This window comes from Petaurus breviceps, unplaced genomic scaffold (genome assembly GCF_028583685.1).
Source record: "Petaurus breviceps papuanus isolate PSGF00001 unplaced genomic scaffold, PetGlider_PUasm1.0 128, whole genome shotgun sequence".
Lineage (NCBI taxonomy): Eukaryota > Metazoa > Chordata > Mammalia > Diprotodontia > Petauridae > Petaurus > Petaurus breviceps.
In genome coordinates, this window is record NW_027185664.1 from 3,778,362 (window position 1) to 3,802,063 (window position 23,702).

The 23,702-nt window shown below is 39.7% G+C and overlaps 1 protein-coding gene across 1 annotated transcript in view; it reads left to right on the plus strand.

The window, feature by feature from the left end:
- LOC138171579 (protein ERGIC-53) overlaps window positions 1–23,702 on the plus strand; it is a 63,536-nt gene that overhangs the window by 19,093 nt on the left and 20,741 nt on the right. Inside the window, exons 4-8 of the mRNA XM_069101110.1 lie at window positions 4,719–4,780; window positions 12,695–12,794; window positions 18,272–18,395; window positions 21,271–21,329; window positions 21,584–21,716. Of these exons, the coding sequence (XP_068957211.1) occupies window positions 4,719–4,780; window positions 12,695–12,794; window positions 18,272–18,395; window positions 21,271–21,329; window positions 21,584–21,716 (478 nt within the window). The remainder of the gene's footprint in view (window positions 1–4,718; window positions 4,781–12,694; window positions 12,795–18,271; window positions 18,396–21,270; window positions 21,330–21,583; window positions 21,717–23,702) is intronic.

Genomic DNA, 23,702 nt, shown 5'->3' on the forward strand with positions numbered 1-23,702 from the left:
CCCCTTGGCATGAGTTTTGATAATGTGAATAATGATCATAATAAAGTTTTGCACAAAGAGGTGCGTCTTTCTCAAAATAAAATCTGTGTAGCCTTGCCAGAGTTAACTTATGCATATGTATTCTTCATTTATTGCCTCTTCACCCTGTTCCATCAGTCATCACTTGCCTTGTGTGTTTCTTCAGTTTTTTTCTAGTTTTTGGTTCCTTCATTTCATCCTATAAACATTCTAGGATCCTCTTTGTCCTTTAAAAACAAAAAGAAAATCTTCCCTTGACCCCTAAATCCATTGTTCTCTCTACACTCCTTTGAACTGGCAAATTTCTAGAAAGAGTAGATTACTTATTGCCCTCATCTACTCGATCTCCCTGTTCCCTCCTCATCGCCTTTTAGTCTAGCTTCTGTCCTTGCTACTGTACTGAAAATGCTTTCTCCAAGATCACTGACAATCTCTTTGTCACTAAACCAGTGGCCTTTTTTCTTTGTCATGTATTCTTTCCCTTTTCACTGGCATCCCACTGGACACTGTCCCTTTTTGATACAGTCTCAAACCCTTGATATCCTTGGTTTCCATCACTGTATGCTCCTAATTTTCCTGCCTCACTGACCAGATCTCTGTCTCCTTCCCTGCCTCTTTATCCTCATCGTATTCCTTAATTGGGTTCTCTTCTTGGCCCTCGTTTCCTTCCCATCTATATTTAATCAATCAGCAAGTGTTTAAATAACACTTACCATATGTCATGCGCTGTGCTAGGTACCAGAAGGACAAAACAAGAATCAAATAGTCCCTGCCTTTAAGCAGTTTACAGCCTGGCTGGGGAGACCACATGTGCCTTTGTAGATATCTGTGGAATAGATGCAAGGCAGCTGGAGGGGGAAGGCCTTCTAGGGCACCTTGTGGGTCAGGGGTGACCTCATGTAGGAGGTGGAGTTTGAGCTGAGTCTTGAAACTAGGGGTTCTAAGAGGTGGAGATAGTGGGGGCAGCTGGGTGGCGAAGTGAGTCAAGCACCAGCCCCAGAGTCCAGAGGACCTGAGTTCAGTTCCGGCCGCAGACACTTAACACACACACACACACACACACACACACACACACACACACACACACACAATAGCTGTGTAACCTTGGGCAAGTTACTTAACCCCAATTGTTCTCCAAAAGGCAAAAAAAAAAAGGTGGAGATAATGAGAGGGCTAATTCTAGACAGGGGAGAAGTAGTGCCAGAGACTGGAGACAAGGTCTCTCATGGTGATCTTGTGCACTTAATCTTGCTTTAGTTGTCACACATCCCCAAACTATCTCTACCTGCCAGCTCTCCCCAGAGTCCTGCCCTCTACTTCTAGATTCTTGTTGGTCATCTCTACTTCTATAACCCACCAGCCCCTCAAAATTAAGCAGGCCAATGTTAACAAGCCCTCAAAATTTGACCTGCCTCCCGCCTTCTCTATTTCTACCAACGGATCATCATTCTTTTAGTGAATTCAGATCGTAATCCTTTATTTTTAGGTGAGAGGAAGGGAGTAGCGATTGTGTGCCAAGTGTTTTCCGTGCTGCCTCCATGTTAATCTCTCTTGCCCTTTTCCTCCTTTTCATTTTCATGGTAGAGTAGAAAGTACACATCTCTGGAGTAAATGGACTTGGGTTCAAATTCTGCCTCTGTCTTCAGGTAATCATGCCACCTCCTTCAGCCTCAGTTGTCCCATCTGTAAAAAGAAGAGGTTAGGGGCGGCTGTGAGGAAGAGCACTGGCCCTGGAGTCGAGAGGACCCAGATCGGTCCGGCCTCAGATACTTAACGCCCACACACAAAAAACTGGCTGTGTAACCTTGGGCAAGTCACTTAACCCTAACTGCTTTAAAAAAAAAAAAAAGAAGAGGTTAGACTAGATGGCCTCTGAGGTGTTTTCCAGCTTTAAATCTTTGTATGGTCTTATTACAACCCTAATTCAAACACTCGTCTTTTCTCACCTACACTGTTAGAGCCCCTTAACTTGTCATCTGACTCGCATGCACACTCTGTCTTACAAGACTCCATTCCAGTTCTTGGTACTGCTGCCCCAGTAATCTTCCTAATCTACAGGTATTACTGTGTCACTTTGGAACACTAAAGCTTTCTGTGAATACTCATTTCCTACTGAATAAAATACATATATGCTCTTCACCTTCTGACTCCATCATACCTGTCAATGCTTTTTCTCATCCTGTTCGTGTTTTACAGTCCCCTCTTCTTGTCCTGACCTCTCCTATCTTCATGCATTTTCCCAGTCTTTCTTCTCCGCCTGAGATGGAATTCTCTCTTCCTGCTTCTCCATCTGATAGAAGTCACTTTCTTGCTTGAAGGCTTATGTCGGGTGCTTTCTCTTCAGTGAAACTTTGCCTGGGCTTACTTTCCCTTAGGGGATAGTCAGTTCTGTAGTTTTGGGGTTTTGTTGCTTTTTGGAGGGGGGAAGGTAGGGCATTTGGGGTTAAGTGACTTGCCCAAGATCACATGGCTAGTTTTGTGTTACGTGTCTGAGGCCAGATTTGAACTCAGGTCCTCCTGACTCCAGGGCCAGTGCTCTATTCACTGCACCATCTAACTGTTCCTAGTTCTGTAGATTTCTTCTAGCATTTTGCCTGAATCTTTACTTTCCTCCTATCTCATTGTCCTTACAAAGTAGTTGTTTGTTCATTTGTCTTCTCTCCCCACTACCAACTTCATGCCCTCCATGCTTAGAATAGTGCCTCACATGACACATTCTACCATATAATTGTCACAGATTTATGCCAATTTTTGCAAAAAGTGGGATGCGACCATTATGTGAAGCTTTAAAAATTGTGCCAATAATTTCCACGAGACTCATACCAGCTTCACACTCACTAAAAACTGTTTCCACACCTTTGTTGCTATGCTGTTCAGTGATCACAATCACTTTCAACTTGAAGCCTGCAGAATAGTTTTTATGTTTTCCCATAATCAGAAAGAAATGCTTTGCACGTTCATGTATCACCTGCAGATAAACTGTACAATTTAGTTAGCGTGGGAAGATGCAAATCTTAGAATACCACATGCTGTACTTATGGCAGCTTTGACTGCCCTCCTGTTTCCCTGCTCCCTTTGCACCTGCGGCTTTCTGTTAGGTTGAGGGATAGTACCCTCAGTACTGTGGTGCTCTAATCAAAGCTCACAAGTTGGCTTTCAGAAATACACTGACAAGTGCACATGCATTGAGACTTCTACGCTCATGGCTAGCAGTGCACGAGAGATAAATTCATATGCATATGCCGCCGGTGAATACATTTACCTTTTGAGTGGCATGACAAACAAAATTATATCATGTGACCATCATATGATGAAAGGTTGTAAACCAAATTTTGAACTAAAAAAAAAAATCCACCAGGAAGTGATGATTGTGCAGGGGTGACAATTACGCAGTGAAATGCAGTATTCTGGGTGCTTAGAAAATATTTACTGAATTGTCAATACTTCAGTTTCATGTTGCTTGCAATAGTTCTGTTGACTTTTCTCAACAACTATTTAAGATTATTAAGATTTTTTACTCAGTTAAATTAAATCTGGTACTTTGACTTTTTCACCTTTATTGAAGCTAAAGGAGCTGTGACTTTAAACATGTTTAAATCTTCATAATCCCCAACAAATTTTTAAAGCTGTTTAGGGCATTCTGTATGTAGTATTGACTATGTATATGCAAAAGCAAAGTTAGCTTTAATGCTTACATAACATTGTATGTTAAACTAGGCCTGCACAACCTGCGGCCTGAGGGGCCACTTAACCTGTGAAGAATACAGAGGAAAACATCCTTTCCTTTGCACAGGTTGTGCAGGCCTATTTTAAACCTGTGTTTGTTTCCATGTGGCAGTTGGCAGGGATTTAATTATGAGACTGAAGGAGCTCTGTACCTTGTCTGAGCCAACCAGTCAGGGGGATTTAATCTGTTTCACTTGGTTGTCATCCCTGTATTGCTTTAAAAAATTATGTAGTTTGGTTAAATTCAATATTGAACATCAGTACAAAACTTGCTTGGTAACTATCTACATGTAATTTCAATATATAAGTATCATAACACTATCTCTGTCACTCTAAGTCACCATTAGGATTCTTGATTCATTCTCATTTAGTTTTTCTCATATGATTATAATTATGTATTCCATTCTTCAAGAACTATTTTATTAATTTTTTGCATTATTTTGTATGGGCCTTGACAGACAGCTTTGTATTTCTCAGTATTAATTGCATTGTGGCATTCTGTTAATTTAATGTTTCATATTGTTACATATTTAGATTGTTTTGTAATTATATGTAATGTTGCAATGAAAATCTTCTGAACAGATAGGTCTTTTAAAATTATTGTATTAATTCTCAAAGTTTATATCCCTAGTTTCTTTGTACAATTCAGTGCCTTTGGAATTACTAAATTAGCTAATAAAAAAAAAGTCAGAATTTGAATCAGAAGGGATCTCAGACATCTTCTAGACTTTGGGATTTGTGAACTTGTTTTTTAAAATATTTTGATAACTGTGTCCATATAATTGGTTTCCTTTATAAAGCTATATATTTTATGCATTTAAAAACATTTTGAGAAGTTCATAGGCTTCACCAGATTAACAAAGGGGTCAGTGACACACAAAAAAAGGTTATGAAGCCCTAATCTAGGCTAATCTATTGATTCTTCTCATTAAGAACTTTAAAACACACTATGTTATGTTTATTTTGTTTTGCAGAAAAACAATCCAACTGTGGTTATCATAGGCAACAATGGACAAATACAGTATGATCATCAGAAGTAAGTATTTATACATTGTTTCTGACTTATGGCTTGTTCTTTTTGTCCCATACACATCTCAAACTCAGCATTTCCAGAATAATTATTTTTTACCTAAAATCTACCACTCTTTTGAACTGCCTGATATCTTTTGAGGATACTACCATGTTTCCACCCACTCACTTTTACCATCTTGAAGTATCCTTGACATTCTTCCTTAGTTCAGATATTCAGTCAGTTGCCAATTCTTATCAAATTTATTGCCACTATACCTCTAACATCCATCTTGTTTTCTCTACTCACATAGCTACTGCTCTAGAACAATTGTCATTGCCTCAGACTTGGACTATTTGCAATAGCCTCATAATTGATCTCTTTCCCTCAAGTATCTTCCCCTCTCCAGGTTCTCTTCCACAAAGCTGCCAGAATGATGCTCTAGGGCTTAGGTCTGATCACGTCGCTCCTCTACTTAGTAAACTCAATGAACTTCATGTTATCTCTAGGATAAAAAATAATGATACTTCTGATTACCATTTTATTAAAGCTCTTCACTCCAACCTATTCTTATTTCACATTAATTCTCTCAACATGCTCTGGTGTCCAGCCAAACTGGACTGTTACTCAAAACATGATAACCAGTTTCTGTGCCTCTGAATAGGCTATCTCTCATGGCTGGAATACATCCTCTCCTCATTTCTACTTCAAAGAATTTCTACCTTCCTTCAAAGTTCAGGTCAAAAGCTACTTCCTACGGGGACCTTTCTTTATTTTATCCAACCTGCTAGTGCCTCATTCCCAGAATTACCATGTGTCGACTTTCTATATCCTTACGTATGTGCATGTGGCACCCTCTCCTACCCTACAGATGCAAACTTGAAGACAAGAAGTATTTAACTTTTGTCTCTTTCCCCAATGTCTCTCATGTAGTAAATGTCTAATAAGTGTGTGATTGCTTTAGTTTTACAAATTTGGACATTCCCTAAAAAAGAAATGGCAAGGGTTTTGTTCCTTTTAATTTTTTTTTTTTTCATAAAAAAGCTGCAATCAGTGATCTGGGTTTAAAATCCTCAGTTTTGTTATTCAGTTCTGTTTTAAGTTATGTTGGTGAATTACCTCAGTTTGTAAACATAAAATCTTCCATGCTTTTTAATGTAAATACTAGCAATCATATGTCATCTTTAGGCTATGTTGAGATTTGTTTCAGCTTATAATAGTTCTTAGTAATGAGATTAGGCTGATAGTCATATGTTGCTACTTTAATCCTCAAAAGGATCTTGGCAAACATAGGGTTATGGCTATAAATCTAGAGCTTAAAACAAATTGATCAGCAAAACAAGTATAGTATAATATAAGGTCTTTTAAAAAAATGTTTTTAATTCTAGTCTTAAATTCCAATCAGTGATCATTTTTCATATACAAATTAGGACATTAAAAAGGTTGCGTATGAAACAGTGAATATCTGCTGCTAGCTTTTTAAGACAGACAGACAGACAGTGAATTCAGCATATTACTTTCCAAGCTGTCCCACTTGTCTGTCCTTCCTTCTGAACTTGGTACTCTTCTTTGCACTTTTTAAAACATTTCAGTGGCTTTCCTCTTGTTTTCTTTTATTTTTTTTCCTTATTTTTGGGGGGGTTTACCATTAATAAACTCCCCTACCCCCCATTAAATTAAAACAGGGAAAAATCTTATTGTAAAATGTAAGCATCTTCAAGCAAAACAGATCCACATGGTTTCTGTGTCCAAAAATATATTTTACATTCCTTACCTTGAGTCTGTCTTACCTCTTTGTCAAGAGATGGATAATATACTCCATAATAGGTCCTCTGGAGATATTATTGGTTGTTGTTTTCATCAGAGTTCTTAATTCCTTCATTTCTTACAATATCATTGTAGAAGCTGTTCTCTGGGACTGATATTTCACTCTAAGTTCATACTTCCCAGGATTACTTGGAATTCTCTCTCATTATTTCTTACACTGTAATATTTCATCACCTTCATGTAACATAGTTTCTTGAGCCATTTGATGCCAGTTTGAGACAGTTTCTTTTACATTTGATGAATATCCTTTCAATGTATAGTTTTTTTTTCCTTTTAATCTCCACTCAGGATCAGGAAGTTTTTCTTGTTTAAGGATCTTCCCTCCCTTTTGTCAGTCTCCCTCTTCCACCCTCTTCCATCTTCCACCCTCACCTGTTTCCCTTTTGAGTTTGATATATTTCTGTACAAAAGACTGTGTGTGTGTGTATACATGTTCTTATTTGCCTGTCCCTTTTCACTCATTCTAGTTATAAAACATAGCAAGCTCTACCTACTTCTTTCATTTTTTCTCCCATATATTTATTTATTTTATTAACTATTTCTCAAGTACATGTAAAAAATTTTTTTTACATTCTTTTGAAAAAATTTTGAGTTTCAAATTCTCTCCCTTATTCCTCTACCCCATCCTTGAGAAGCAAGCAATTTGATATAAATTATACATGTGAAGTCATGCAAAATATATTTCCATATTGGCCATATTGTGAAGACACAGACAAAAAAAACAACCAAGAAAAATGAGGTAGGAAAAAGTATGCTTCCGTCTGCATTCAGACTCCCATCAGTTCTTTTTCTGGGAGTGGATAGCATGTTTCAGCCTAAGTCCCTTGGAATTGTCTTGAATCATTGTATTGATCAGAATAGCTAAGTCATTCACAGCTGATCATCATACAGCATTGCAGTGACTGTCGATAATGATCTCCTGGCTCTGCTCACTACACTTTGGCGTTAGTTCATGTAAGTCTTCCCAGGTGTTTTTGACCTGTGTATTTTCATCACAATCATATAACACAACTCGTTTGGCCATTCTCCCATTACTGTACATCCCCTCAATTTCTAGTTCTTGGCTACCACAAAAGGAGCTGCTGTAAATGTTTTTGTATCTAAAAGTCCTTGTCATTTTTCTTTGATCCCCCTTCTTCTTTCTTACCAGTATATTCTTTTACCTTTTGTTCTTTGCCCTCTTCATGCGCTAAAGATGCAATCAACCAACCACCAGTGTCTCTGGGGTTTTTGTGTTTCCTTGTTTTGTTTGTTTTTCTGTTTAACTCCCTCAGTAACCTTTGAAATCATTAAGATTCTGAAGGGAATGTTTACTACTTCCCTCCAATTAGAATATTGACGCCAAACATTCTATAGCTTCTTCCAGTTAATCAAATCAATTTACCTTTCTTAATTCCTCTTAAGTCTTGTGTTTGTATTTCGTAGGACCTACTCTGCTTTATCTTTTTCAGTAAAAATCCAATTTTTTTTTCTTCAGTAGGATTATACTCGGGTTTGAAGGATAAATTATTCATGGTGATAAGCTTATATCCTTTGCCTTTTTGGAATATTGTATTTCAGGATCGCTGGTTTTTAGTAGAAGCTGCCAGGTCTTGTGTGACTTACACTTTCTTGGTACTTGAACTCCTTTCTGGATGCTTAGCAGTATTTTTCTCTTTGATGTGGAAGCTCTGGATTTTGTTTATGACCTTCCTGGGTGTTTTCAATTTGGGTTTCCTTTCAGAAAGTGACTGATAGAGTACTTTCATTTTTACTTTGCCTTATAGTTGTAATAGATCTGGGCAGTTTTCATTTATGATTAAAGAAAATATACTATCCAGGCCTTTTTTTTTTTAATCATGGTTTACAGGAAGTCTGATGATTTTTAAATTGTTTCTTTTTGCCCTCTTTTCCAGGTCAATTTTTTGATGGCAGATAACTTATATTCTCTTCTTTAAAAAAAAAATTATTTATTTATTTATTTTTAGTTTTTTTTTTTTTTGAATTACAGATTGTCTCCCTGTCTTTCCCCTACCCCCCACCCCAAGACAGGGAGCCTACTGAATACCCCTTCCCCAATCTGTTCTCTCTTATATCCTCCCCACCCCTACCTCCCTTAATTTTCTAGTAGGCAAGATGGATTTCTATACCCCAGTGCCTGTATATCCTATTTCCCAGTTACATGTAAAAACAATTTTTTTTTAACATTTTGTTTTGCTTTGTTTTGATTTTTGCTTTTTGGAGGGCAATTGGGGTTAAGTGACTCGCCCAAGGTCACATGGGTAGTAAGTGTGCAAGTGTCTGAGGCCGAATTTGATCTCAGGTCCTCCTGACTCCAGGGCCAGTACACCCACTATTCACTGCACAGCCTAGCCACCCAACATTTGTTTTTAAAACTTTGATTTCCAGATTCTTTCCCTTCTTCCCTCCTCACCCACCCCCACTGGGAAGACAAGCAATTCAAATGTGTAGTTACACGAAATGTTTCCATAGTAGTTCTGTTGTGGAAGACTAACTATATTTCCCTCCATCTTATCCCTCCCCACACTTATTCCATTTTCTCCTTTGACCCTGTCCCATTTCAAAAGTGTTTGCTTCTAACTACCCTCTCCCCGAATCTGCCCTCCCTTCCATCATCCCCCCCTCTTATCCCCTTCCCCCTGCTTTCCTGTAGGGTAAGATACCCAATTGAGTGTGTATGTTACTGCCTCGTTAAGCCAAATTCAGTGAGAGTAAGGTTGACCCATTCCCTTTCGCCTTCCTGCTCTTTCCCTCCATCGTAACAATTTTCTCTTTCTATTTCTTTTTCTATTTTTCTATCTTTCTCTTTCTATTTCCCTTTTCCTTCTCCCAATATATTCCTCTCTCACCTCTTAATTTTATTTTTTAGATATCATCCCTTCCTATTCAGTTCATCCTGTGCCCTCTATATATACACACATATACACACACTCACATATATATATTTATATATACATACACCCTCCTATACATACATATATGAATGTGTATATATATGTATACACACATATTCCCTTCAGTTATCCTCATACTGAGAAGAGTCTCATGAGTTACAATTACTGTTTTTCATATAGGAATGTGTATTTCCCCTGAAGCATTATACTCAGTTTTGCTGGGTATGTGATGCTTGGTTTTAGTCCTAGCTTCTTTGACCTCTGAAATATCATATTCTAAGCCCTTCGATGCCTTAGTGTTGCAGCTGCCAGGTCTTGTGTTTCCACAGCACTCAAATTGTTTCTTCCTTACTGGTTGTATTATTTTCTCCTTGACCTGGGCCCAACTCTGGAATTTGGCTATGATATTTCTAGGTGTTTTCTTTTGGGATCTTTTTTAAGAGGCGATTGGTGAATTCTTTCAATTTCTATTTTGCCGTCTGGTTCTAGAATATCAGGACAATTTTGCTTGATAATTTCTTTAAAGATGATGTCTAGGCTCTTTTTTTGGTCATGGCTTTCAAGTAGTCCAGTAATTTTTAAATTATCTCTCCTGGATCTATTTTCCAGGTTGGAAATGAGATATTTTACATTGCTGTCTATTTTTTCAGTTGTTTGGATCTGTTTTATAGCATCTTGATTTCTCATAAAGTCATTAGCTTCCATTTGCTCCAGTCTAATTTTGAAGGAATTCTTTTCTTCAGTGAGCTTTTGAAATTCCTTTTCTGTCTGACCAGTTCTGCTTTTTAAGGCATTCTGGGCTTTTTGGGCCTCTTTTGCCATTTGAGTTAGTCTGTTTTTTAAGGTGTTATTTTCTTCAGGCAGGCTTTTGACTCTCTTTTCATGATTTTCTTGCATCATTCTCATTTCTCTTCCCAATTTTTCCTCCGCTTCTCTTACTTGATTTTCATAATCCTTCTTGTGCTCCTCCGTGGCCTATAACGAGCTCATGTTTTTCTTGGAAAGCTTTTGATGCAGGAGCTTTGACTTTGTGTCTTCTTCTGGCTTTGTGTTTTCTGTGGTTTGATTGTGCTTCCTCTGTTCGCTTGTTTTGTTAGGCAGTTACTTGACTTTTGAGCTCTTTGCCGCAGTAGAACTCTGCTTGCAGAGTGGAGAGAGTTGTATTCCAAATTGCTGGGGTTTTCACAGTTGTTGACAGAGCTGTTGTTAGAGCTGTGAGGAGGGTGCTCTCTACAGCCACCACCAGCTCTGGCACACTAGCTTCCTCATCCTGGAACTGCCACCCAAGACTGTGACCCAGATCCAAGCAGGTCAAAGCAAGAGCAGTTACCCTCTGAATGGTCTCTTGGTTCCCCTACAATTTGCAGGCCAGGAGCTCCAGAGGCAGCTATGTGGCCGCAGCTGCACCTGCCAGACCGCTGCCACCTGTCGCCCTGGGGGCAGGGGCTGGACTGTGCTTTTCTCTCACCCAGTTCTAGCAGAGTTCCCTACTGACTTTTTACTTTCTCTTTGGCATTTATGGGTTGAGAAGTCTGGAAACTGCCACAGCTGCTGGTGAGTCACTCTCCTGAAGTCTGCTCTGGCCAATCTGGGCTGAAAGTTGGGCCTGCACTGGTATGAATGGAACTGTGTGTGGCTCCCAGTCTGGTGCAATAGACTCTTCCTGTCGGCCTGCCAGGCTGCCTTAAGCAGGAGATTTGTTTTGTTCTGTCACTTTGTGGGTTCTGTAACTCTGACATTTGTTCAGTCATTTTTTTTTTATAGGTATTGGAGGTGGTTGGACTGGGAGTTTAAGCAAGTTCCTGCTTTCACTCTGCCATCTTGGCTCTGCCCCCTAAAAAAAAAACCTTTTTATTTGATTCTAGTATTTCTTGCTAAGCAATGGAGTCATTGATTTCTGATTAGTTTATTCTAATTTATAGGGAATCTTACTTGGGATAGGTTTACTGCTTTCTGTTCTAAGCTATTTATTTTCCTTCTCATTCTTTCTTCAAGGACTTTGATTTCACTTTTTATCTCCTGCTTCCTTTCTTATAGATATTCATGTAGTCCTTGTGGAAAGCCTGTTTTTTCTTTGAGTCTCAGTTTGTAGGTTTTATGGAATTACTCTGTACTAGGTTGGATTTGGGGGTTTCCGTCCATTATAATTCTTTTTGGGGTCTATAACTTGTTAGGTTATTCATTTCTCCAACCATGGTTCTCTAATTGAGGTATTATGCCAGAGCCACCTCTGCCCTCTGCCGTACTTTTTGGTGGAGTAGTTCACCCTCTTTGGTCTTGAACTGTACCCCCTAGGCTCTTATACTGACCTCTACGTCTTTGAGTTGGCCCTCTGCCTCCAGGACCATTGGGTTTTAGAGCACTGAGTCTTCAGGGTCTTCTGTGACGCCTCAGGACAAAGTACCAGGGACCTTGCAGTCTCTGCCCTGAGCTCCCTCCCAGCGGTGCAGCATCTGGACCAGCTGCCAGCAGCCTTTTTAACTTCTGAGTTACCTTACTTGGTTCCAGACACATCCTCTCCAAGGGAATCCTCCACTAACTGCCTTAGTACATAGAGCTCTGGAGTTTGTGCGTCTGGTCAGTCTGTGGTCATTCTGAGGGCCTTCTAGCTTGTTGTCCTGTGCCAGAGGCCGGCTTAGCTGGGAGAACAGGCCCTTTGTGGCTGACTTTTTGTGCCGTTTTGTAGTGAAGTCATTTATTGAGTTTTCTCTTTGATTTTCTTAATCATTCAGTTTGGTGTGATCTTCAGGGTTCTGCTGAAGTAGGTGTGTGGGAACTGGGTAGTTTGCCTCCATTCAGGAAAATATCTTAATTAGAGATCCATATTTGATCTTAAGACTGGTTTATTTAAGGATTACTAGTGGATTATAAAGCTTATTAGTACGGTATGAGCTTAGTATCTGGGTATTTGGGGTTTTGCTTTTTATGTTTTTAATGGTTTCCAGCTTACCATGTGGTGAGTTGTAAAGATAAGACTTGTTTTATTTATAGTCAATAGTCATTAACTCTTAGTATTGCACAAAGTTCTTCTGTTAAGGAGAACATTTATACTACTGTGTAGAAAATTTAATTTTTCCGTTTTAAAGGCTCTAATTTATAGTGTCATGAGTTTATTTTAACTTCAGTCTTTTTTTCTACTTTCACACAAATTATTTTTGCTGATGATTTTTAGAGATGGAATTTCCTAAGTTTTTGGTATCTCTTTCTTTCCATACTACAGCGATGGTGCTAATCAAGCTTTGTCAAGTTGCCAGAGGGACTTTCGTAATAAGCCATATCCTGTCCGGGCAAAGATTACCTATTACCAGAAAATCTTGACAGTAAGTAATGGCATTTTTTTTAGAGCAGTTGGGGTTGAGTAACTTTCCCAAGGTTACACGGCCAGTTATGTTAAGTATCCGAGGCTGGAAACTGATTCCGGGTCCTCCTGACTCCGGGCCTTGCACTCTTACTCTTTGCGCCACCTAGCCGCCCCAGTAATGGCAGTTAACAGTGATAATATTCATAGATGACACCTAGGTAGCCAGTTAACACTTGGATGTGGTTTTCTATACATTTTCATTTTAAGCTCATGACAACCTAGGAGATAGATACTGCAGTGATTACTATCCTCATTGCACAGAAGAGGAAACTGAGACAAAGAAGTTGCCTGTAGTCACCTAGCCTGTAAACAGTGGAGGCAGGATTTAAACCCAGCTCTTTCTGATTCCCAAGGCTAGTGCCATGTTACTTTTGCAGGAATGATATGAACATATGCTTAAGAGATGACTTTCTCTGTATCTAGTCTTTGATAAGAATGAAAAGATCTGAATTGGTAGCCATTTTTGTTGAAGACATGAAGATGATCCTTTTCCTTGTCAAGGCCAGCCTACTTGTGTCCTTGATTCCATCCCTTTCTCTTCTGGCAGATGACGTGTGTGCATGTGCGCGCACACACGCACAATCATGCACGCACACCCTACCGGCTCCCTCTCCTCCACCCCCATACAAACACACTTCTCATCCTTTTTTTCTTTTTCTTCTTTAGTCTCTCCCTCTCTACTGGCTCCTTCCTTGTTGCCTATAAACATCCCAGCTGTCTTCCATCTTTTAAAAACCTTCATTTGACTGTATTATAAAGTGAGGTTCACTTGACCCTCAGTCTCTTGACCCGTATCCTCTTCCCCATGATTTCACAGTCAAACTCCTAGAAAAAGCTTGTCTGTTCTTGTTTCTTCCACTTTTCTTTTCAGCCCCTTGCGGTCCAGTTTCCGACTTCATCACTCAGTGGAAACTGCTCTCTCTAAAATCACAGTGTTCTCTTCATTGCCAGATCTTGTGGCCCTTACTTAGTCCTCATCATTCGGGACTTCTTTGCAAAAATTTGACACCTTTGACTGCTCTCTTCCCTCGGGGTTTACATGACACTGCTTTCTGTTGCTTCTCCCACCTACCTGGTCACTCCTCAGTCTCCCTGTTGTAGGATTCCTCCAGGCATAGCTGTAGCCCAAGCCTCTGTCCTGGGCCCTCTCTTCTCATCCTGTGCTGTCTCTTCTGGTGGTCTCATCCTGGGTTTAATTAACATCTTCATGCAGATGAATTCTGCATCTTTATAGCCTGGCCCATTCTCTTTCCAGAGCTCAGGGACCAGTTTCACCAGCTGCCTAATAGACATTTTAACATGTCCAAAACAGAACTCATGTTTTATTTCCCTGTTTTCTGTCCAAGATTTTTCAGTCATTCAGGTTTACAGCTGCTGTCATCCTTGACTCTTCATCCCGCATGTCTAATCAGTCACCAAATCTGGTTCAGCTCTCCTCACTCGGCCACCCGTCCTAGCACCACCTGCCTGGATGCTTACAGCAGTCGCCTGATTCTCTATTTTATCTCACTGTGCCCCTCTTCCCTGCTTATTAAACTCTAGTACTTTCCTTTCTCCTCTAGGATGAAATCTAATCTCTGGTTGACTGTTAAGCACCTACTGTGTGCTGGGCATTGGACTAGAGATACAAGGGGGAAAAATGTCACAGCCTCTGAAAGAGTTTGTATTGGGCCGGGCTGGGGTATGGGTGAGAGGGGGGCATGAGCACATGCAGATATATACATACCGTGTTTCCCCGATAATAAGACCTATCCCGAAAATAAGCCCTTCCCTTACTGTGTAAGATTCCTCTAAAATAAGCCCTCCCCCGAAAATAAGCCCTATTGAGATTGCTACTGCAGTGAAGGTGATCCCCTGCGCTACACGCTACATTACGGTACCCTCTGTATGCACCGTTCCCCCCCCGCCCTGTTGAAACGCACGCCGTGCTCCGAGCTACATCCAATCAGAGCTGCAGCAGTGAGCGCGTCATCCTGTTCTTCCCCAGTGATTTGCTTATTGAATAAAGGTACATTTTTTTGTTCACATTTACGTGTTTATTAAAATTGCTATCAATGTTCATTAAAATAAGCCCTCCCCTGAAAATAAGCCCTCTGGTGTTTTTCTGTCCAAAAAAATTTAAGACAGTGTCTTATTATCGGGGAAACACGGTATGTAAAAACAAGACAAATACAAGGTAATTTGGGGTGGGGGAGACACTTATAAGTTGGGAGGAATCAGAAATACAAACTCTTTACTGTTTTGTTTTTTCCCTTGTATCCCTAGTACCTGGTAGCTGATACATAGCAGGTAGTTTAAAAATGCTTTTATTGGATTATGCACAACTGGGGGAAGAGAGAAGTGAATACTTTGCATGACAGTTTCCAGAAAGATCTCAATAGGCTGAATCTAATAAGATGACAGTTAAGTAGGTATAAACAGTGTCTTAAACTAGAGGTAAAAAAAATGCCTGCTTCCCAAGTTCAGAGTGGAAGAGGCTCGGTTTATTATCATTTAGTCTGAAAAAGGTCTTAGGGCTCAGTCTGAATCAGCAGTGTAATATGGCTGTCTAGAAACGTCATTTGGGGCTGCATTAAGAGAGGCTTCCAGGAATAAGGAGGATATTTCTTCTGTATTCCATCCTGGTTAGACACCATCTGGAATATTATGCTACAGTTCAGGAATAATCAATCAGTAAACATTATTATGTGCCTGCTGTGTGCTGGGCCCTGTACTAAGCACTGAGGACATAGAAGGGGGCAAAAGACATCCTTGTTCACAGGGAACTAACTCTCAATTTAATGGAGGAGACACCAAACAAATATATACAAACAGGCTCTATTCAGGATAAATAGAAAATGGTTAACAGAAGGACAGCATTAGAATTGAGGAGTTGGGAAGGGGTTCCAGTAGAAGATGGGATTTTAGTTGGGCCTTAGAGGAAGCCAGGCAAGCCAGGAGATAGAGGTGAAGAAGGAGGGAGAGCATTCTGGGCATGGGGGGACGGCCAGAGAAAATGCCTGGAGCTGAGAGATGAGTGTCTTAATCATGGAACAGCCCAGGAGAACGGTGTCACTGTATCAGAGAATGTAGGAGGGAGCAAAGTATAAGAAGCCTGAAAAAAGGAGAAGGGGGCCAGATTATGAAGGGCCTAATAAAATGACAAAAAAGCCTGTTGTAGCTGATTCTGGAGGTGATAAGGGGTCAGTGGAGCTTGTGGATCAGGGTGTGTTGTGGACAGACGGGCTGTAGTAAAAATCACTTCGGCAACTTTGTGGGGGACGAATTAGATTTGAGAGAGACTTGAGGTGGTGAGCCCAACAAGGCTGAGAGGTTATAAGGATCTGAATGAGGGTGGCAGCTGTGTAAGTGGAAAGAAATGAACAGACACAAGTGAAGTAGAGGTAAAAAAAAACAAAATTGGAAACATTGGATATGAGGGAGAGTGAGGATTTGGAAGATGACACTAGGTTTGTGTGGGTTGCTGAAGGGATGGTGATGCTTCCAACATACGTATTTGTATGTATATATTACGTATGCATACGTAAGTGTGTGTGTGTGTGGGGGGGTGTAAGTTCACAGTTAAAAATGAAATTTTTAAAAGTAATAGGGAAGTTAGGAAAACAGGTGAATTTGCGGGAAAAGATGAATGTAATGAATTCTGCAATCTTTCACAACCCATTCTTGCCTGCTCACTCTGCTCTGTCCTACCCAAAATGAAAAGCAGGGGACGTACTTACCCATTAGTCACTACCCTTAGCACAATGCCTGTCTCCTGTGAAGGGCACCTACCAAAGCCAAATTATGATCTGAGGGGCATTTCCCAGTGTGGCCCATGAAGCTGCTGCTATGGGCACCTGAGTTACATTGTCATTGTCCTGAGAGGCTGACCCTCAGTTCAGGAGTTGGGAGGCTGGACCCTTTCACAAGAGATAAGAGTGGAAAGTGGAGAAATATTGGAGATAATGATACATGTGATTTTGTTGGAGACACTCACTACAATTTGGTTGTTTTTTTAAACATTTATTTATTTTTAATTTTCAACATTCAGTTCCATAAGTTTTAAATTTTCTCTGCTTCCCTTCCCTCCACCCTCCCCAATAAGGAGAAGAACTGCAATTTGTCTGCAGCTCATCTACCCACCATCTGGTTGATCAGAGACACCTTGAAGTCAGGCCCAGTGCCCAGTGTTTCAAGCCACATGTTGAGTGTTTGACCCCTCTGTTCTGCAGTGTAGTCCTGAATTTGAAAATCATCATCATCATTACAAAGAACTTGCACAATAGCTATCTTAATTCCTTGGTACTTGTACTCAGAGCCTTGTTGATTCTTGTTAATTCTATCTTGGGCAGCGAGGTGGCACAATGTATAGAGCACTGGCCCTGGAGTCAGGAGGACCTGAGTTCAAATCCGGCCTCAGACACTTAACACTTCCTAGCTGTGTGACCTTGGGCAAGTCACTTCACCTCAATTGCTCTGCCTTCCCCCCTCAAAAAAAAAGAATTCTAAATAAGTTTGGTTATCTGGTTTTCCAACTTAAAGCATATTAAAAGCAGGAGACTAGAATAGTGGTTGGCTATAAAAGGCAGGAGACGAAAAAAAAATTCTCCCCCAGGGCCTAGTATAATTATAGACCTGAAATCATTAAGAATTGTGAGCTGTTGGAGAGAAGGGACTGTATTTTTTACCTTCCTTTGTATTCCCTAGCTCTCAGCACAGTGCCTGGCACATGAGTGGTACTTAATAAATGTTTCTTGACTTGAATTGACTAGACTTGAAACAAAGACCAATTATGATTACTATTTAATTCAGCACATATTTAAAATAGAAAGTTGGGGGATTTGAAGACATAAACTTAGATTATTTTGGGAATTCACTAAATGTTTACTACCTCATTCCCTAGTAGTAAATGAAAAGTGATTTTGTGGAAAGAACATTCTGCTTTTTATTAATTGTTCTTAACAAATTAATTGTTGTTTGTTAATATTAATCCATAAATACTGACAGAGTAATCTTGGGTATCACACTGTCGGAATTTTGACTTCCTCATTTGCAAAAGGAGATGGTTGGATGCCACTTATAGGCATGTTGGCATAGAGTGCCAAGCCTGCCTCTGGCTCATATGTGACCACAGGCAAGGCACTTAACCTTCCAGTTCCCCAGGCAGTTCTCTGCATATAAGTCTAGACAGGTTGCGGTTTTGTATTGGTGAAATGAGTTTCCACACCAGGAGTTCTTTGCACAAATGAAAGCATAGGTCCAGACCAAAACAGAAAGAGGTCCCTTGTATATTAAAAATTCTATTGTAACTCTTACCTGCGATAATGTATTAGAAATAATCTGAAGGCTAAATTCAAAATTGAATTTGAAGTTTGAATTACATTGGTTAAAATCAAAATTAACTCACTATTCAGCATTTAATATGTTTTTTAAAAATTTATAACTGTATTTTTCTAGGTGATGATCAATAATGGCTTTACACCAGATAAAGATGATTATGAATTTTGTGCTAAAGTGGAAAACATGGTAATCCCTGCACAAGGGCATTTTGGAATATCTGCGGCAACAGGTGGTCTTGCAGGTAAATTTTTATAGCATTTAAATATTGAAAGTTTGTTGGTTAAATTTTACTGGGAACATTGTATTAGTTTAGATAAACTATAAATCATTTATTTGCTTAAATGCAAAGTGCTTTGGGATCTTAGCAGTTGTTCCCTATATAAATCAATTACATAGCCCTTGTGAGAAGGAAACCTGCCATAAGGGATGAATGAGAATCTTCTTTTAATTTGTTCTTACTAGAAAGTAGTCAATGATGTCTCATGCCTGTCTACCTTTCTTTTTTTTTTGTTCTATTTTTATTTTCAGTTCAAAATTCTTTCCTCTCCACTCCTTCCCCACCCATTGAGAAGCCAAGAAATACCATCCCCATTATGCGTATGAAGGCTTGCAAATCATATTTCCACATTAGCCATGTTCTGAGGGGGGGAAGGGCCAGAAAAATAAAGGGAAAAATAGACTTCGGTCTGCACTGTGTCCATCAGTCTCTACCTTTGGGTAGACAGCGTTTTTCATCCTGAGTCCTTTGGAATTGTTGTGGCGGATCATTGTATTAATGAGACATTGTATTAGTGAGACATTGTATTAGTGAGAGCAGTCAAGTGCTTCATGGGTGGTCATCCTTAGTGTTAACTATGTACGTTCTTCTCCTGGTTCACCCCATCACTTCCTATATGACTTCCCAGGTTTTCTTGAAGCCTTTCCCTTCATCATTTCTCATGAGCACAGCAGTATTCTATCACAACCATATACCACAATATATTTATTGAGCCCTTGCCCAATTGATGGGCATTCCCTCAATTTTCTTTTTTTTTTTAAATTAATTTGTTTCCTTTTAGTTTACAGAATTCAATTCCACAATTCTTTGAGTTTCACATTTTGTCCCCCTCCCTCCCCTCCCTCTCCATGGCAGCATATAGTCAAGTATAGGATCTGTAAATACTTCCACATTATACATTAGTCAGGTTATAAAGACGGATTGTATCAGATGGAATGAAAAATGGTAAACAGGGCATAAAACCAAACAAGAGAAGGAAAAAGATCAGGTATTTTACTTCCACCTGGATATAAATGCAGTTCTTTCTAGTTCTTTCTCTGGATGCACATATTTCTCTCCACAATGAGTCTTTTGGGATTGACTTATATCACTGCATTGCTGAGAAGAGTCCAGTCTATCAAAGCTGGTCATCACACATATGTTGTGTCTGTAATCGTGTACAAATTCCTCCTGGTTCTGCTCTTCTCACTCAGCATCAGTTCGTATAAGCCTCTCCAGGTAAATATGAAGTCCGTCTGCTCCTTGTTTTTATAGCACAATAGTATTCCATAACATGCATATACCACAACTTGTTCAGCCATTCCCCAGTTGATGGGCACCCCCTTAATTTCCAGTTCTTTGCCACCACAAAAAGAGCTGCTATAAACATTTTTGCACATATGGGTCTTTCTCCCATTTCTATGATCTCTTTGGAATATAACCCTAGGAGTGGTATTGCTGGGTCAAAGGGTATAAAAGTATTTATAGCCCTTTGGGCATAGTTCCAGATTGCTCTCCAGAAAGGCTGGATCAGTTCACAACTCCACCAGCAATGCATTAGTGTTCCAGTTTGCCCACATCCTCTCCAGCATTTGTCATTTTCCTGTTTTGTCGTCTTAGCCAATCTGACTGGTGAAAGGTGGTACCTCAGAGTTGTTTTGATTTGCATTTCTCTAATCAATAGTGAATTAGAGCATTTCTTTATGTGCTTATAGATAGCTTTAATTTCTTTTTCTGAAAACTGCCTGTTCATATCCTTTGACCATTTATCAATTGGGGAATGACTTGTATTCTTCATTCCCTCAATTTTCAATCCTTTGTTGCCACCGAAAGAGCTGCCATAAATATTTTAAACAGGTCCTACCTGCCCACCTTTCACTAATGATTTTCATTTTCATGTTGAATGTAATCATGTAATAAATATACCACAGTTGCTTCTTTAGGGAAGAAAACATTTCAAGATTGAATGCAGACAATTAAAGCCCCTGTGCTGTCTTATATATAGCCAGCTGAGGATTAGGAATTTGCTAAAGCATGAAGAAGTTTATTATATATTCTATCAGCTTAAATGATGTCCAATTAATTTTTCTCTGAGTTTTGCATCTTAATTTTTAAAATACTATACTTGGTATCTATTTAACACATTGTATGATGACAGAGTTTAACCAAGATTGCAAGCTTAAATAACTGTGTGATTTTTGTAGAACACTACCTACCTAAATATATAGGTATAACCTAATAGAGAACTTGATGTGATTTTTCAAGGGTGTATAAACCTGTCCTTTACATTTCCCTGGGGTTTTTTGTACCCTCTGTCCCCGATGTCTGGAATGTGCTTCCTTTGTCCTCCAGCCCCCAGTAAATCACATCTCAGGTACTGACTCATCTGCAAAGCCTTTCCTCATCCCTCATCCTCCAGTCCCCCAGGCATTTGTGCTCTCTCCTTCCCAAAAATACTTTGTGTTACTTCTCTCTATACATTCTTTCCTGTAGAATTTAAGCTTCTTGAGACCAGTGACTGCTTTATTTTCTGTTTCCCTAGATCCTAAAGTTTCTAAGTATATTGATGTGCATTTAACAAATGTCTTTTTGATTGGGTTTTGAGATAAATGTCTTTGTCTCCAAGCTAGCTCACTGAGTAATTTTTTTTAATCTTGTTATATTTTTATTATGATTTCCTTGGTCACACATAGTTATCCTCCATGATTATTAATCAAAGAAAACCAAATTTTAAAGACAACAGAAATTATCAAGTAATGAATGATTACCAAAAAAAATCTAAATGTGACCATTTAGTTGAGAAACTAGTGTAGGATGGTGTATAATATTCGGTTTTGTGGGTTTGTTTTTTTATTTGTAGATGACCATGATGTCCTTTCTTTTCTGACTTTCCAACTGACCGAGCCTGGAAAAGAAGCAGTAAGTGCATGCTATACTGTGCTTTTTATTAAAAAGTACTTTTTCCATTTAGCAGGTGTAAATATGCTACAGCTTGAATTAGAATCTCATAGTTTTTTGTTGTATACTTTACTTTAGCTAGTATTACAGCTTGGCTTTATTACGATAATACTCCAAAGGTTTTTACAGTAGTAATTCAAAGTAAGCAAAGTTAATTGGGGTAAAGTATCTTACTAATATGCCTATTTTTTCCATATTTATTCTTGAACTATAAGCCTGCACCTGATAAAGAAATTCCTGAAAAGGACAAAGAAAAGTACCAGGAAGAATTTGAACATTTTCAACAAGAACTGGATAAGAAGAAGGAGGCCTTCCAGAAGGATCACCCCGATATTCAAGGGCAGCCAGGTAAATTTACATGAAGGTCCTTGAGCTCTGCAGGAGAAAACGTGTCTGCTCGTGGGTTACCATTCCAGCGAGTTGCCCGGCGGCTGCTGCAGAGAGCCTGTTTCTGCTCTGTGGTAACTAGAGAGACTCCATAACAAGTAATTGCTCTCAGAGACCAAGACTAAAGAAATTCTGTGAGTGAGTGTCCTGTTATGTGCTCCTAGAGGAAGAGGCTGTTTCAGCTTTGGAGGCAGGCAAGTTCCCCTGAAATCAGATGGCTTGGGCCTTGCCAAGCACCTTGTGGAGGTCATTACAGGATTCCAGAAACTGATGGACCCTAAAAAGACCTTCATCTCCAGGGCAAATAGAATCTCCTCGAGTGAACTCCTGGGATTGAGAAGGCAGGGAGGGGATAACACTGATTGTTCCTTCTAGACAGAAAAAGACATGTGCTAGAGTATTAACCAAGCCCTCCTGGTGATAATGTTAAGTGAAGGGGCCAGCATTTGGGAAGTATTCAGTAATACTAGGAAACTTCTTGTAGGCCAGAATATCAACTTTTGGGAACCCATAGCTGATTTCCCTAAGGACTGATAATTGAAATTTATTCAGTTGCTGCCCTGTTAGAATATAAGGTCCTTGGGAGTAGAGATTCTTTCAACCTTTGCATTTGTGTCTCTAGCATTTAGGGATACAGATGGGCCTGGCTTACTGATTGATTGTTTGAACCTAAATATTTCAGATGATTCATTTATAGCTTTCAGTTTTTGAAAGGACTTTGCCAAATGATTTTTTTTAAATGAACCACATTAACAAATATACTTTAAATAAAATTAATTAAAAAAAAAGTCGTATGAGATTGTGGATTGGACCAAAATTTAGTAGCATTAGGTTCATTCCTAGCTTTGTCATAGTCTTGTATAGACTTTCATGAGGCTCAGGTACCCTGTACCGTAGAGAGATGTTAATTTAAATCTACTGGATTTGTTATGAAAGTAATATATTTGCTGTCTTTGGCAGATTATCCTACAAAGTATTTAGAGCTATTTAATTAATGTGAAAATTAATTTTCTTCCAACTGTCCCAGGCTGTCTTCCTTATCTTACATAATTCTGGGCTGTTTGTACTTCTTCACTTGCGTCAGTGGGTGGTGCTTAGGGAATATATATTAATTTCAATATTGAGTTTAGCCCAGTATATTAGGACATAAGTGGGGGAGGCAGAGGGGAGTCATAATGTGTATTCCTAAACTAGAGATTGTTTTAGATCATCTCGTTTTTAAGTCCTTTTCATTCCTGGTCAGTCAGCAAGCCATTGTTAAGTACCAGTGATACAAAGACCAAAAACATGATACAGCCTCTGCCCTTGAGGAGCTTAAATTCTAAGACAAAGTGTACATACAAAATACACAAAATGAACACCAGGTAGTTTGGGGGAGGGGATATACTCACGGATTCCAAGAAGGAGAGGTGAGGCTGGCGTTCATCCCAGACATGGGGAATGACATGGAGGCTAGAGATGGGCTGTTGTGAGTTTGGACCATGAGAGAAGTCAGTGTAGCTGGATCATAGAATATAAAGGGGAGAAAGTGAACTGTAAGTGGAGAAAGGAGCCTGTCCTGCTGCGGGGCCAGCTTATGAACAAGTTAAAGTGTCAGGAGTTTCTGCTTGATCCTCATGGCAGTCAGGATCCCGTGTGGGGAAGGATGACTGCTCTTGGGAGGATAGTTGTGAGTGGGGCGAGGCCTGAGACAGAGAAATCAAACAGACTATTGCAGCAGTGTGAGCGAGAGGTGGTGAGGGCCTGAAGCTGGGGGGTGACTTTGAGAGTGGAGGAGGGACACTTGGGGGAGATGGTGTGTGTAGAAGCAGCTGGATTGTTAACTGATGGACTTTGTGCAGTGAGAGGGAGGAGTCAGGGATTACGCTGAGATTGTGAGCCTGAGTGAGTGGAAGGATAGAGGTGCCCAACGTAGGCATAGGGGCTCAGAAGAGAAGCCTGGGTCAG